The sequence below is a fragment of the Equus caballus genome, chromosome 19 (assembly GCF_041296265.1).
Source record: "Equus caballus isolate H_3958 breed thoroughbred chromosome 19, TB-T2T, whole genome shotgun sequence".
Classification (NCBI taxonomy): Eukaryota; Metazoa; Chordata; class Mammalia; order Perissodactyla; family Equidae; genus Equus; species Equus caballus.
In genome coordinates this window covers 64,835,051-64,849,904 of record NC_091702.1, presented here as the reverse complement: position 1 = coordinate 64,849,904, position 14,854 = coordinate 64,835,051, and the positions used below count along the sequence as shown (strand labels likewise).

Here is a 14,854-nt window from a genome sequence, read left to right as displayed (position 1 = left end):
TCCTTGTTTGTTTTTGGTTTTTTATGCCTTTTTTAGTATCGTGGCCTCAGGTTGCTATTTGTAAAATGCGGGTACTCTTGAGCCCTTTTTCTTTCACACGGTGGTAGTGTAAATGCCTGTTGAGTGGTAGTGTAAATGCCTGTTGAGGAGCTTCGGGTCCTCAGAAAAGCATAGTTTCAAATTCACCCAGCTCGTAATGTTTGAACTTTTATTTTTCTATTTTTTGAAATATTTTGTTATGGGAACATTTAGACATATACGAAGGAGACAATAATACTATCATGAATCCCATGAACCCTCACCCAACTTCAACAATTATCAACTCACAGTCAGTCTCATGTCGTCTGGACTCTCACACATTTCCACCCCTCCCATGTGATTTTAAGCAAATCCCAGACACATATCATTTCATCTGTGAGGATTTAAGTAAGTAATTAATAAACAGTAAGTGTTTTAGAAGAAGCCATAGCAAATTACAAGTATATGTTTAACGTATTGGTTGGCTTGAGATTTCCATGTAATTTAATAATGGACCAATAGACAAGTAGAAATAAAACATAAAAGTTGATACCATAACTTTAGTTAAGCTTCTTATCCTTTTAGAAAATAAAGTATTAGTGCCCAGTATGTATCTGATATTAGGGTATAAATTATGGGGCTCCAAAAAAAGGATAAATTTTCTCAGTTTAAGGTAGTTGTATTTTTTCCCCTCATTTCATAATTCTCAGAGAAGGAGGTAGATATAATTTTTTGAAAAAGCTGTTATTTACATTTCTTTTAGACTTTTTTCCTGATTTTAAAAATAAAAATATAAACAACTATAAAGAAGTAAGGTTATCTGTGATCCTGTATTCAGAGATACTTCCTCTTCCCGTTCCAGACTTCATGCACATATGTGTTTCCCCATCTTGTATTTTTCAGGCCTTATTGACTATAGATAAAATGGAAACAAGTTTCTGTTTATTCCTCTTATAGATACTGTGGATGGTAGGGAAGAAAAGCCTGCTGCTTCTGATTCTTCTGGAAAACAGTCTACTCAGGTTATGGCAGCAAGTATGTCAGCCTTTGACCCTTTAAAAAACCAAGATGAAATCAGTAAAAATGTTATGTCAGCGTTTGGCTTAACAGATGATCAGGTTTCAGGTAAGTTAGTTCCTCCCTCCTTCCTTCTCCCTCTCCTTCCTTTCCTCTCTTTCTTTCTTTCCTTCTGTAATAGAAGGATAATTTGGATATGATGAAGTGCATAAATCTTAAGGGTTCAGTTCAATAGATTTTTACATGTGTATGTGCCTATGTGTGTATACACCAACTAGATCCAGATGTGGATGCTTTCCACCCAGCGTCCCGAGAGCTTTCTCACTCCCTCTCCTAGTCAGTAGAACCCTCACCTTTAAAGAGTGACCACTGCTTGGTTTAGGTCAACTTTATCAAAATTAGAATTTAGAAAGTTAATTTTTTAAAATATTGGAACCATTTTATAATCTTATTTCAGATTTGTTGCAGGATTTAGATTATATTTGATGTCTTATTCTCTGTTCTGATCTTAGAGAAATTTAGATTTCTGGTTAAATTGCTTTAGTGTAGAAAATGCTTTTATGTGAGTGTTTTTAACCTTAGAACAGCACTTACACTGTGATTTCTTCTTTTTTATTTTTTGGCCATCATTTTTTCAACGTTTTTCTGGTTGTTTCTCTTTTGGGACTCCAATTACACATATATTAGAGAGCTTGAAATTGCCCCAGGGGTCTCTGAGGTTCATTTTTCTTCACTCTTTTGTCTCTCTGTTCTTCAGATTGGATGATTTCTGTTGAACTCTCTTCAAGTTCACTGATTCTGCCATTTCCAGTCTGCTATTGAACTTTTTGTCTCTGTTATTGTTTTCAGCTCTAGAATTTCCATTTGGTTCTTTTTATAGTTTCCTTTTTTTCTGTTGAGGTTTCTTACCTTTACATTCATTAAGGCTATCTTCCTTTAATTGATTGAGTGTATTTTTGTTTAATTCTTTAAAAAAATTTATGATAGCTGCTTTGAACTGTCTGCTACATCCAACATCTGGGTCTGTTTACAGTTACTTTCTTTCACTGCTTCTTTTCTCCAAGTCTGGGTCACATTTTCCTCTTTCTTTACATGTCTGATAGTTTTTGATTGAAAATTGGACATTGTTCTTAATATGTGGTAGTGACCTGGGATTCTTTTAGGTTCTTTCGAGGATGTTTTCGTATTGTTGGTCTCACAGGCAGTTAACCTGTGTGGACTCAGACTACTCTCCCTTTCTCCTCATGGAGTATAGCAGCTTATGTCGCTGTTCAGTCTTCTCAGCTCTATTGCTGCTTTTTTTCTGAGCCCTGCTGGGTGTCCCCCCTCCAAACCCCATGGTCAGCTGGGGATTCGGGCTGAGCTGATACTCAGATTTTAGGTCTCACTTCTTTGGTGGCTCTCTTATTTTCCTCCAGGGATTTTCCTCCTAAATTTCCCGCTGCTTGGCCAGCTGTGAAGTTAACACTGCTTTTCTGCCCTTGGTGCTGCAGAGGTCAGGGCTTGCAGTTCTTGCCCGTTGTAATCCCCTTAGGGTAAACAATTTTCTGGTTTTTGCTGACATTTGGTTAACTTCCAGTGATTTCAGATAGTTGTTTTCTTCTATTTTGTCTAGGTTTTTAGTTGTTACCTATGGGAGGGTTTACCTGACCAGTTTACTTTTCCATTACCAGTAACTGGAAATGAAGGATTGTATTAATTTTCATTTTCTTTGAGAGTTTTATGGGATTATTCATTAAAGAGAATTGTGTGAAATTCTGAAAAGGAGAGGCAAATATTTCTATATGACATATGTTCTTGGCAAAGGAAGACATCAGATTAATGATACATCTGAAAAACATTTTTAGAGAAATGAAATATGGGTTAATAATACAGTTTCTTAATATGTAAGACTTCAGGAAATACTAGATAGAGGAGTAAACGGTTACATGTGAGGTCAGGCTTAAAAATTTTGATTTGAATACAGTATATGCCAGATCAGAACAACATAATTACAATAGTCCCCCCTTAATTGCAGTTTCGCTTTCCACGGTTTCAGTTACCCTCAGTCAGCTGTGGTCCGAAAATATTAAATGGGAAATTCCAGATATAAACAATTCATAAGTTTTAAATTGTGTGTCATTCTGAGTAGCAGGATGAAATCTCCCACCGTCCTGCTCCATCTCGCCCCCTTCCGCCTGGGATGTGAATCATCCCTTTGTCCAGCGGATCCTACTGTATACCCTCCCAGCTGTTAGTCACTTAGTAGCCATCTGTTGTCAGATCGACTGTCGAGGTATCACAGTGCTTGTGTTCAAGTCACCCTTATTGTACTTCATAATGGCCCCAAAGTGCAAGAGTAGTGATGCTGGCAATTCTGATGTGCCTAAGAGATTTACTGTTATTAATCTCTTACTGTGCCTAATTTATAAATTAAACTTTACCATAGGTCTGTATGTATAGGAAAAAGCATATATATATAGGGTTCAGTACTGTTCGTGGCTTCAGGCATCCACAGGGGTCTTGAAACATAGTCCCCTTAGATAAGAGGGGGGGGACTCCTGTAATGTGATGCACATTATTTGAAGTCTGTTTTTCTGGTAGCTTTGTATGTTGAGCTGAAGTAGGAAAAACTGTGCACATGGAAAACTCCCAGATACTTTGTAGTTATTTAGGTGTGCTGTGGTGAAAAACTCAGCTCCAGTAGTGAATGCGGACATGACAAGGAAGAAAGGAGTATTAAAGGATAGCGTGAGGAACATTAACTAATAGGTTACAATCAAGGGAGAAAAGAGGAGTCAAGCTAATATATTTTTTGAGGATAATAACACAGTGTCTTTTGTAGGAGGGCTGTGTATATATTTATCTACACGTATCTAAATATCAGTAAAATGTGGTACACAGGAGCAGTCATCCAGTTTACTCTGTAATCATCAGTTTCTCTTGCATTACCACTCTGTTATCCCAGTTTAGGTTCTCCTCAATACTTGGATTGTCAGCTGCCAACTGTGTGGCTAATAATACAGTGCTCAGTTCTGGGATACACCAGGGCAGAAGGTGGAGGTTTGCCCTTAGGGAAATGAGCCAGCTGTTAATAGCAAGTACTTATGTGGAGCTTTCTAAGTGTAGTCACTTTCATGAGCTCTTGCTGTAAGCTCTTGTTAACTCATAATCCATACGTAACTTTGGGAAGTAGGAATTAGTATTTCTCTTGTACAGGTGAGGGAGCTGAGGCACAGGAGGAGGTTAGGTAACATGCCGCGAGTTCCACAGCTACTAAATTGCAGCACTGAGATCTGCACCTTGGCAGTCTGGCTCCACAACCTCTTCTTTTAACCACTGTTGTGTGTTGCCTACACGAAAAGAACTGAAAGGAGTGAGACATAGCTGCAGTTATCTTCAGAATGTTTTTTCACTGTCACAGTATTGGAACTGTAGTGAGTTCTCTCCATTTTCTTTTTTCGTTGTTTTGGAAGAATTTGAGTGGCTCTGTGTGTAAGAGTTCTAGCCTCGTGAGGCAGATGGAAAGAATCAGGAGCCTGGCTGACAGAGCTTGTAGTCTAGTAGGGAAGATGGGACCTGTTGAGAAATGCCAAGTAGAAGGGTTGGGGCCGTCGTCAAAGTGAACTCCGCAGAATTTCTCCAGTGGAGACAGTATTTCTGGGTGAAGAAGCCTTACTAGAAGCGTGGGGTGATGACTGGGTTTTACAGAATCTTATACTTACATGTGTCAAAATGGGGCAGTGGAGGGGCAGCGATGAATGAAATGGAGGCTGAAAAAACAGTGCAGATACTGTGGGAGCAGGTTAGTTTAGCTGAAGGGGGCGTGTGAGAAGAGGAATTGTCTGAAATAATGTTTGGATCCTCGAATACCAAGCTGGGGGGTTGACCTTGATTTGTGGGCAGTGGAGACTCATTGAAGGAAATGATAATTTTGGTTGATCTACACAATAGATTGCATAAGGTAGGGGACATTGGTATTGCAGAGATGAGTTTTGGTTTTTGCAAGGGGAGGTTAGAACTGAGGAATATAGCACTCTACACTTTATAGGGAAGGATTTCCAATTGTAGCTTTGGATTCTTAAGAGACTGGAGTGAAGGAAAAAATAAAGTACATACATTTAATGAAAAAGGCTGCATTTGTGGTTATGCTTATTCTGTAGTACTTTTAGTCTCTTTTAACCAAACTTATTAATTGAGCTTGCTGGGGAAAGTCTTGCATTAGGAACTGAACTGACTTCTCATGACCATCCAGGGCCACCTAGTGCTCCTGCAGAAGACCGTTCGGGAACTCCCGACAGCATCGCTTCCTCCTCCTCTGCAGCTCACCCACCAGGAGTCCAGCCACAGCAGCCGCCATATACAGGAGCTCAGACACAAGCAGGTCAGAGTGAAGGTAAAATAGAGCTTAGAGCACGTGTGCAAGAAGGTACACGTGCAGAAATGTTTATTGCAGCGTTGTTGGTAATGGTTAAACAGCTTACATATGCATTCATGCCATGAACACAGTTGTGAAAATTTTGGTTTACTAATGTATGTTTTCCTTAAAAAAACCAAATAGAACAATATGTCAGGTATGCTTTCGATTATTGAAAAGAAAAACAACCTAAAAAGGTGTTTATATGAATATAAATACGGGGTGAAAGATCAGGGAGGATTCCTACCAGTCACTAGTCAGTGGTGACCCATGGGGTCAGAGATGACCCGTCGAGGTGTGATGCTTTATTTTACATAATACTTAGGTACTATTTTGTTTTCTTCTCCCTTTTCCTCTTGCAACTGTTTATTAATTATTTTTGTAATTTAAGAAGATTTTTAGAATAGAGGTAAAGCATACCTTTAGTTAAGTGTAATTTCCTAGAAAAATAAATAGCCTTTTATATTTTTGTGCAGTTAGTAGTATGTCTTTTGTGGAAAAAAAGCAATGTATTTTAAATCAAACTTTTCTGTAAATGATGTGTCCTTAGATGAGTGATTTAATCTCTCTGGGTTTTGATATTCTCTCACGGTAAATTGTGAAAATTGGACTAAACCAGTGATTTCAAAAGAATGTCTTTAGCCCTGAATGAAACATAACTTGAAAGCTCATTATTTAAGACAGACAAAGGGGTCGTTGCCATGGTTGATGAAGGGGATTGAGGGGCCACAAGCTCAAGCTAGTGGGCACTGAAGTGCCTCACTGAAACCCTGGCGCTCTGCAGAACATGGCTACGTAGTTACTGCTCTCTGGGGTTCCTTCCCGTTGTTAAAATGTGAGTTCTCTGAATTGCCACGCATGTTAGGACCTTTAAACCTGCACATTTCACTTTAAAACAAACACCAGGTGGTGCTCTCACTGTTTGTATAAAGGGGCCAGGTGGTGGTATGATTATTTTCAGTACGAGAAGCAAGTGACTGAGTTTATCAATCACATTAAAAAAAAAAAAAAAAATCCTAGCCTAAAGTGAACTGAGCGCTTTTGTAACAGTTCTGTCGTCCTGTGCTGATACTTTCAGAGTCGTCCCACTGGGTTAATGCTAGTCTTAGGAACCAGCAGGTGGCATTTGCTGATGAATGAGTGGTTTGGGAAGAATTTCTTATTGCTTAAGCCTCTTTTCAGTCTTTCCTTTGCACCAAGATGCAACTGCTAAAACTGGAGCAAACCACAACTGCAGCAGGTGTGGGGCCGAAACAGGGAGGGGGCAGCAGAGTTTGGATATGATGGACTTTAATGGCTGTATCTGGTGAACTAACATCTGTTTAAAAGCAGTCTCATTGGAAGCAGTGTCTACTGTTGTAGGATGACAGTTGGAAGGATTGTTGTACCAAATAATCTTTGCTGTTCACTTATAAAGGAACGGGATGTAAGGCTCCACTAACAATATCTCAAAGTATTTTATCAGGGGTTTGTTTCAATTGAAAATTTATTTTCAAAAAGGTAAAATTTTAAAAAGATGAAGGGATATACAGTGACAATTCGAAAATTCTCTCTCCTGCCTCTGTCCCCTAGCATCCAGGTTCCCTTTTCAGAGGCGTCAGATTAACACAGTCTGATCTGCATTAAATCCCTTTAGGGTGGCATTAATTGTACACCTTGCTAAAACTGTTACTTTTTATTTATTTATTTATTTTGGGGGGGTAAAGATTGGCACCTGAGCTAACATCTGTTGCCAATCTTTTTTCTTTTTCTTCTTCTCCCCAAAGCCCGCAAGTATGCGGTTGTATATTCTAGTTGTGAGTGTCTCTGTTTGTGCTATGTGGGACGCCGCCTCAGCATGGCTGGATGAGTGGTGCCATGTCTGCACCCAGGATTGGAACTGGTAAAACCCTGGGCCACTGAAGTGGAATGCGCAAACTTAACCACTCTGCCACTGGGCTGGCCCCCACAACTGTTACTATTTTTAGTTTACATTAAAACGTACAATATAAAAAATTGGACAGCTATTAAGATGTGACATCAGTGAATTGATTAGCCTTCTGGAGGTAAATCTCTAAATCAAAAGACATACAATGGAAGCCACATGTAATTTGAAATTTTCTATTAGCCACATCAAAAAGAAGTTTTAAAGGGAAAATTAATTTTAAGTATACATTTTATTTAATCCAGTATATTCGGTGTATCAACATGTAATCATTATTAAGAAGTTATTAATGTTTTACGTTCTGTTTTTCATACTACATATTGGGAATCTGGGGTGTGACACCAATCTGAAACACTTCAAAACACGTACAGCATCTCACAGTTCAGACCAGCCACATTTCAGGTGCTTAGTGGCTAGTGAATGTTGTATTGGATAGCACAGCTCTAGATGAATATACCAGTTATTTATAGATTCCTGAGATGAATTTGTAGGCTACTATGATGAATACTTTTTGACATATGATGTGTAATGAATCTCTGACATCACCAGTTAGATCAACTGCTGGTTATACTTTGAGCAGAATAATCAACATAAAAATTATTAAAATCTATTACTAATAATTGATTAATATAGCAGTCGTAGAATAGAATATGAAATAATCTAAAATAAAATAAATCTGAGTTGTTACTTAAATTCCATAAAAGGGATTTCAGAATTGTAAATTTTTATCCCAAGGATTTTAGTCTTAATATGTTGTTCAGTTAAAAGGATCAAGAAAATGTCAAGGGGCCAGCCCTGTGGCCGAGTGGCTAAGTTCGTGCGCTCTGCTGCAGGCGGCCCAGTGTTTCGTTGGTTCGAGTCCTGGGCGCGGACAAGGCACCGCTCATCGAGCCATGCTGAGCGGCGTGCCACATGCCCCAACTAGAAGGACCCACAACTAAGAATACACAACTATGTACGTGGGGGCTTTGGGGAGAAAAACGGAAAAAAAAAAAACTTTAAAAAAAAAAGAAAATGTCAAGCATCATGAAAATAAACAAAATGGACAGTATTATCCTTTTTCAGATAAAGCAGATGCTTCTGTTACTGGAAAACTGTAGTTGAATAATTGCCAAAAATATATAAATAAGTGGTGAGGATGTAGAGAAGAGCCCTAAAAATCATCAGAGACCAGGAGGTATAGCTGTTTGACAAACTAAAAAGGTGAAAAGGATATAATTAAAATCTGTAAAATTATACACCAATATAATGATAAGCTGAGTAGACTTTTAAACTAGCTTTTATTATGTAAATTGTGAAACACACAAAAATAGAGGTAGAATAATCAGATCTTCATGTAACCATCATGCAGCTTCAACACTTACTGATATTTTGGCATTCTGTTTTCATCTCTGTTGTCCCCTCCTCCCCCCACCACTTTTTAAAAAATTTGCTGGAGTGTTTTAAATCCTTCACATATGATTTCACCCAACTATTTCAGTATGCATGTCTAAATGATAACCTTCTTTTCTTTTTAACAAAACCACCATATGATTATTATACCTAACAAAATTAAGTGATTCTGTCACTGAAACCAAAGTGGGTTCTCTCCTGGTGAGTTAAATCGGACTCTCCACCAGAAGTAGTTGTCTCACAAAGTGAAGTGTATCTGCGGCAAATAGGAGACCCTGAGGAATCATTTCTAGAGTCATGGTGTCCCTGGACAAAGGGAAGCAGGGACATTTGTTTCGGATGGGAATGAATATTCAAAAGGGAGAGGCAGGTATTCCCTTGTGCGGGCTCAGGTGGAAAACATGTCCCACATACACTGCAGGTTATGGTGATAAGGCCTAAGCTCCTCCTGGAGAGATGATAGCACTGAAAACAAGGCAAAGGTCACGGGGATAGCTCTTGTGGTGAGGCCTGGTCTGGTTCAGGGTGGTTAGTGATTGCATCTCTTTAACATAACAAGGAAACAGAACAATTTGGAAGAACAGTTGAAATATCCAGACCTACTCTTGAGTTCCTCAGGACAACCAGTCAGTAACAGTTTTTATTGTCAGCACATACCAATCTATATTTGATTTCCCTAATTGTCTCATAATTATGTTACTACAATTGACATTTTGTTAAGTCAGGAGTCTAACAAAGTTCACATTTTCCATTTGGTTATGTGTCTTAAGTCTTTCTTTTTTTCCCCAATAGCTGTCAGCCCTACATGTTTCCAAAGTCAAAACTATGTATGTTAATTATCTATTGCTATATAATAATGTACCCCAAAACATAGATGCTTAAAACAACGAAAATGTATTGTCTCGCACAGTTTCAGAGAGTCAGGGATCTGGGAGCCGCTTAGCTGGGTCCTTGTGGCTCAGGGTCTCAGGAGGCTGCAGTTGTCTGACGCTTCACCTGAGCTGGAGGGCCCTTCTGAGATGACTCTTCCATGGTTGTTGGCAGAGGCTGCAATTCCTCACTTCTCATAGGCTGCTTGGTGACCTCATGACATGGCAGCTCCACCAGAGTGAATGATTAAGAGAGAGTAAGGTAGAGGAAGGCCACCTCTTAACCTGTCCTCAGAAATGTTATTGTCATTTCTGCAGTATTCTGTTGGTATACAGGTCAGTCCTACTCATTGTGAGAGGGGGCTACACAAGGGAGTGAGTACTCATCAGTTTATTGCTTATTCTTTGCTCATTTTTGTGTTGTGGAGTTAATCTTACTAATTCTAAGGATGTAAAGACATCAATCCATTGCCATACACTGCACATGTGCAGGAGTCATTGGGGTCATGGAGGCTGGCTTCCACTCTGTAACAAAGTACAGTCCCAGAAGTCTTACATTCCCCTGTGCTTCATCCTGTTCTCTTTCTCCCTTTAGGTGATATTTTTGATTACTTTTAGTTTATTTTACCATTGATTCTTTCTGAAAATATGAAACACATAGCATATATATATATATATATATATATATATTTTTTTTTTTTTTTTACTCAAAACAAAGCTTACTCTAAACTCTCTGTGTACTTTTCTTTTTCTTCTTTTTTTTTTTTTTGAGGAAGGTTAGCCCTGAGCTAACATGTGCTGCCAGTCCTCCTCCTTTTGCTGAGGAAGATTGGCCCTGAGCTAACATCTATGCCCATCTTCCTCTTTTTATATGTGGGACACATGCCACAGCGTGGCTTGATGAGTGATGTGTAGGTCTGCACCCAGGATCTGAATGAGCAAACCCTGGGCCGCTGAAGCAGAGCATGTGAACTTAACCGCTACACCACCAGGCCGGCCCCTGCAATTTGCCTTTTGACTTAATCAGTATATCCTACAGCTCCCTCCTTACAAGTGTATGAAGTTATTCCTCCTCCTTTTTTCCAAGTAAACACACACTGCTTAATTACATTTCAGAATACTGTGACAGAGAATCTCATTTTGGACTTGAATGAAGTGTTTTTAAAACATGTAAAAGGAATACTTTTGTAGAGAAAGTAATAAGCCTCTGAAACTTTTTTTTATAACAGGTTTGTAGCAGATTGGGGAAAAAAAACAGTGTGCCCTTGCTTTCAGAACAGTTGCACTCTGTCCGTTTTTATTGAGGAAAACAATTAGGCTTTTTTGAGGCTTAATGATTCCCTGGAATCACCAATGGCAACTGGCTACTACATGGAGCGTTAATCTCAGCCTTTTCAATGTCAGATATACATATCTTTCCCCCTTGATTATATTTCTGTACCAGGTTCTGGTCACTTCTGTTCTAAAATTTAGTTATGAAATACAATCCAGGATTAAGGTGGTATCTCATAAGGTGGTTAACTTTTGTATGACTTTTTGTGCTATTTATCTGTAAGTCTTAAACCATTAAGAAAGCATTTAAGAAACTTTTATCAGTTTTTGTTGTATTTGGGAAGAGGATTAATAGCTTAAAAAGTAGTTAAGCAAATTTTATTTCCATCATAAAAAGCATACAGCTGCTTGCTAGGAGACAAACAGCTGTGGGTGCAGACACATCTCATGTAGTGCTGCATGCATGGGGCTGAGCAGCTGTCCAGCAGAGTGGGCTCCGGCCCTGGTCTCGACCTGTGCCTGCTGGCTGCCTCTGCACCTCCACTTGAGTGGCACTAGATAAGGTATTCACTTTTTTTCAGTTGTCTCCTTCTGCCGAAAGTATGCTGTTTACCCATAGTCTTTTGATTAGCAGCAGGTAGTTTGAAGAATTAGCCAACAGATAATTATTTTAAAGACTTAAATACTAGCTACATATTTTAAAGATTTAAATACTAGCTAGATATTAAAATGCAAGTTTTATTGCTACACTAGGCATTAGATTTTGCTAAATCCATCATTATTAGAACAACTGTAAAATAACAAGGATGATAAAGACATGAACCAGTAAATCCTTACTTGTTTGTAAATTATAGGTAATAACAGTGTCTGAAAGGTTTCTCCGTAGGAACTGGTCTACTGACCCCAAATAGAATTCTCATTTCCAAGAACACATCTCCAGTGTTAAACAGGTCTGCCGTTATTAAGAAGTGCTAAAGAGGGGGGCTGGCCTGGTGGCGTGGCGGTTGACTTTGTGTTCTCTGCTTCGGCGGCCTGGGGTTCGCCGGTTCAGATCCCAGATGTGGACCTCTACACCGCTTCTCAAGCCATGCTGTGGCTGGCATCCCGCATATAAAATAAGGAAAATGGGCACACTTCGCTCAGGGCCAATCTTCCTCAGCAAAAAGAGGAGGACTGGCAGTGGGTGTTAGCTCAGGGGTAATCTTCCTCAAAAAAAAAAAGTGCCAAAGAGGAACCATTTAGGTTTCAGATTCCACATGATTGGCTAGGATATGCAGATGATGGAAAAGCAAACCATTGTCAAATGCCGAATGTGTCTTTGAGGTCTGGAAGGAAAGATGTTCCTTGCTACCAAAGAGTCCATTCATATGGCAACAAATAAAGGTTCAGACTTTTAGATGCCAAATAATACAATGTTTTAGGAAAGATTTAGGAGCTATTAATGGTATTTGTCTCTTTTCTCAGATTTCTGTTTGTTGATTTTTGACTTACTTGGTTCTGACTGAACATTAGCAGTACATATCTGTTGGCAGTTGGGTGTGAAAACATTGGTTTTTCTGGAATTTATGAAGTAACCACTAGTGTTATTTGCTGCTGATTAGAGTTCTCTGCAGCTAATCCACAGCAGAGCAGCCGCACGTGTTCAAGTGCTCATTCTTCTCTTCTTCGTAGACATTTGAAGGGGAACAAACACATTCTTGTGTCTTGTTACTCAGTATGTTTTTGTGTTTGGATGGGGAGAGAATTAAGTGGGCCTTAAAAATATCTCTCTCTGCCGAGTTAAACTGCCTCTTTTCCTTTCCTGCCTCCTTTAGGTCAGATGTACCAGCAGTACCCGCAGCAGGCTGGCTACGGGGCCCAGCAGCCGCAGGCACCACCCCAGCCGCCGCAGCAGTACGGCATCCCGTATTCAGGTGAGCAGCACCCAGGGCGGTCGGCTCCTAGATTTTGAGCTGTGTCTCTACTCATTAAACTTTAACCCTTTCCTCTTGGTTCCTTGATTTGTAATACTTACACTGTCATTGTAGGCATTAAGTATTTATTGGGGGGAATAACATTCGTTTTATTTATTTTTAAATATTTTGTATAAATATTTTATTGTAAATCAACATTTCAGTTTTCCAGTGGGCAGGTAAAACTTAAAATCATAGTAGCTGATTCTGTAATAACCTGTAGTATGAGAAAGTTTTTAATACAAAGCTGTCTTCCTACTGATGTGATCATTTTACCTTAGGTGACTTAGAACAGCAAAAATGCAAGATTTCCCCCGTTATATGTATGGCTTAATCCCGGTGTACTCTTAGTACCTGTAAAACGTTAACAGTTCCCTCATACATGGAAAGGTGGTCTTATTATATAAGAACCAAATTAAGCTACTTAGGTTTTTAAGTCTCCCAAAAGTATGTAGGAATACCAAAAACAGGCCAGAAAAATAGAATTTTGTAACATGTAATTAGGCAACTAAGAACATTAAATATAGTTGTTTGAAATCTTGGTTATTTTGTTTTACCTTCTATCCACTGAAGATTATCCATATTTAAATATGATAAATCTCTTCAGTGTAGCTTTGAACATGATTATAATTCAGGTAACTTTTACATGTGTTGTGTCAGAGAGAGAATTTGTGTTTAACTCTTGTTTTATAGCCTAAGATTTAAGTATCAAAATTTCAACTGTAATTAAAAATGATTTGTTTATGAGTTGAATCTTGCCTAAATTCTATTTTATGGAGTTTTGTGGTATTAACTAGAGCAGGAGTCAGCAAACTATAGCCCACAGGACAAATCTGGCCTGTTGCCTTGTCTGTGAATAAAGTTTTGTTGGAACACATACACCCATTCACATCTGTGCTGTCTGTTGCTGCGTTGGCACTATAAAGGCAGAGTTGAGTAGTTGCAACAGAGACCCTGTGGCCCACAAAACCTAGAATATTTACTCTCTGGCCCTTTACAGAAAAAAGATTGCCAACTCCTGAAGTGTATCATAAAATTCTATCATTAATTGGAGTTTGACATATTTTAACATATATAGCAACTTTTTATTTGGATTCTATTCGCTGTAGAGTGATTTAACCTGTAGCTGCTAGTTTTTAATTATATAAAATAGGTAGAATGAATTTAAGCTTGGATTATGATATTAGGGAGAAGGTTATTTTTAGGACGCAGTCTTTTAAATTAAAGAAAAATCAAACTGTTACAAAGTTTGTAATTTGTAGAAACAGTAGATACAGGGTGGAAAAGACCTAGTTGTCATCTGATCCGGGATTTCAGCCCTCACTGTGCTTCAGAATCACCTGGAGAGCTTTTTCTGAGAGTTGCAGGTGCCTGGGCCCTACTCCCAGAGATTTTGTCTCATTTGGTCAGGAGTGGGACTCAGGCCTTGATATTTTAAAAGCACTGCAGGTCATTCTAAAGTGCAGCGGGTGATGGGGACCACTGGTCTTGTCCCATCCACTCATTTTATAAATAAGGCAGCTGGGGTTCAAAGATGTTATGACACGTTGAAGGACAGCAGCCATTCAGTGCAGGGGCTGGATCAGAACCCAGTGCCGTTAATTACTTCCCTGTGTTGTTCTGCGTTCTCCAACCTAGACCAGGAGTTCGCAGACTTTTCTGCCATAAAAGGCTAAATAGTAAATATTTTATGACCCCCTTGTCCATTCATTTATTCAGAAACCTACAGAATTTCCATTTTTTGCAGTTGCTGGTGTTCCTCACCAAAGTTGCTCATTTATTGTGTTTTTCAAGGGAGAGGATGGTGGTGGCGATAATAGAAGCATTGCCACGTTATGGTCAAAGACTAGTAGGTTGCTAATGAAGCAGCATCTTAAGTCCTTCGGGGTTATTCCCTCTCCTCAGAAATAAAGATGTGGTTGTTTCCAGACTCAGTTAAAAAGACAGTCTAGATTTCAGTTGCCAGTATGAAAAGGCAACTATTTTTTTGCTCATAGTCTTAAGTTGAATAGAC

General features: G+C 39.0%; 1 protein-coding gene across 8 annotated transcripts in view; it reads left to right on the top strand.

Moving 5' to 3' along the window:
• Positions 1–14,854, top strand: part of TFG (trafficking from ER to golgi regulator) — a 30,853-nt gene that overhangs the window by 13,811 nt on the left and 2,188 nt on the right. For 4 of the 8 annotated variants that reach the window (XM_001503496.5, XM_014732923.3, XM_070243905.1 and 1 more), the window contains 3 exons: positions 976–1,143; positions 5,270–5,410; positions 12,703–12,801. In XM_001503496.5, coding sequence (XP_001503546.1) covers positions 976–1,143; positions 5,270–5,410; positions 12,703–12,801 — 408 coding nt within the window. The remainder of the gene's footprint in view (positions 1–975; positions 1,144–5,269; positions 5,411–12,702; positions 12,802–14,854) is intronic. The other 4 variants (XM_005602045.4, XM_005602044.4, XM_070243906.1 and 1 more) reach the window with 2 other exon arrangements.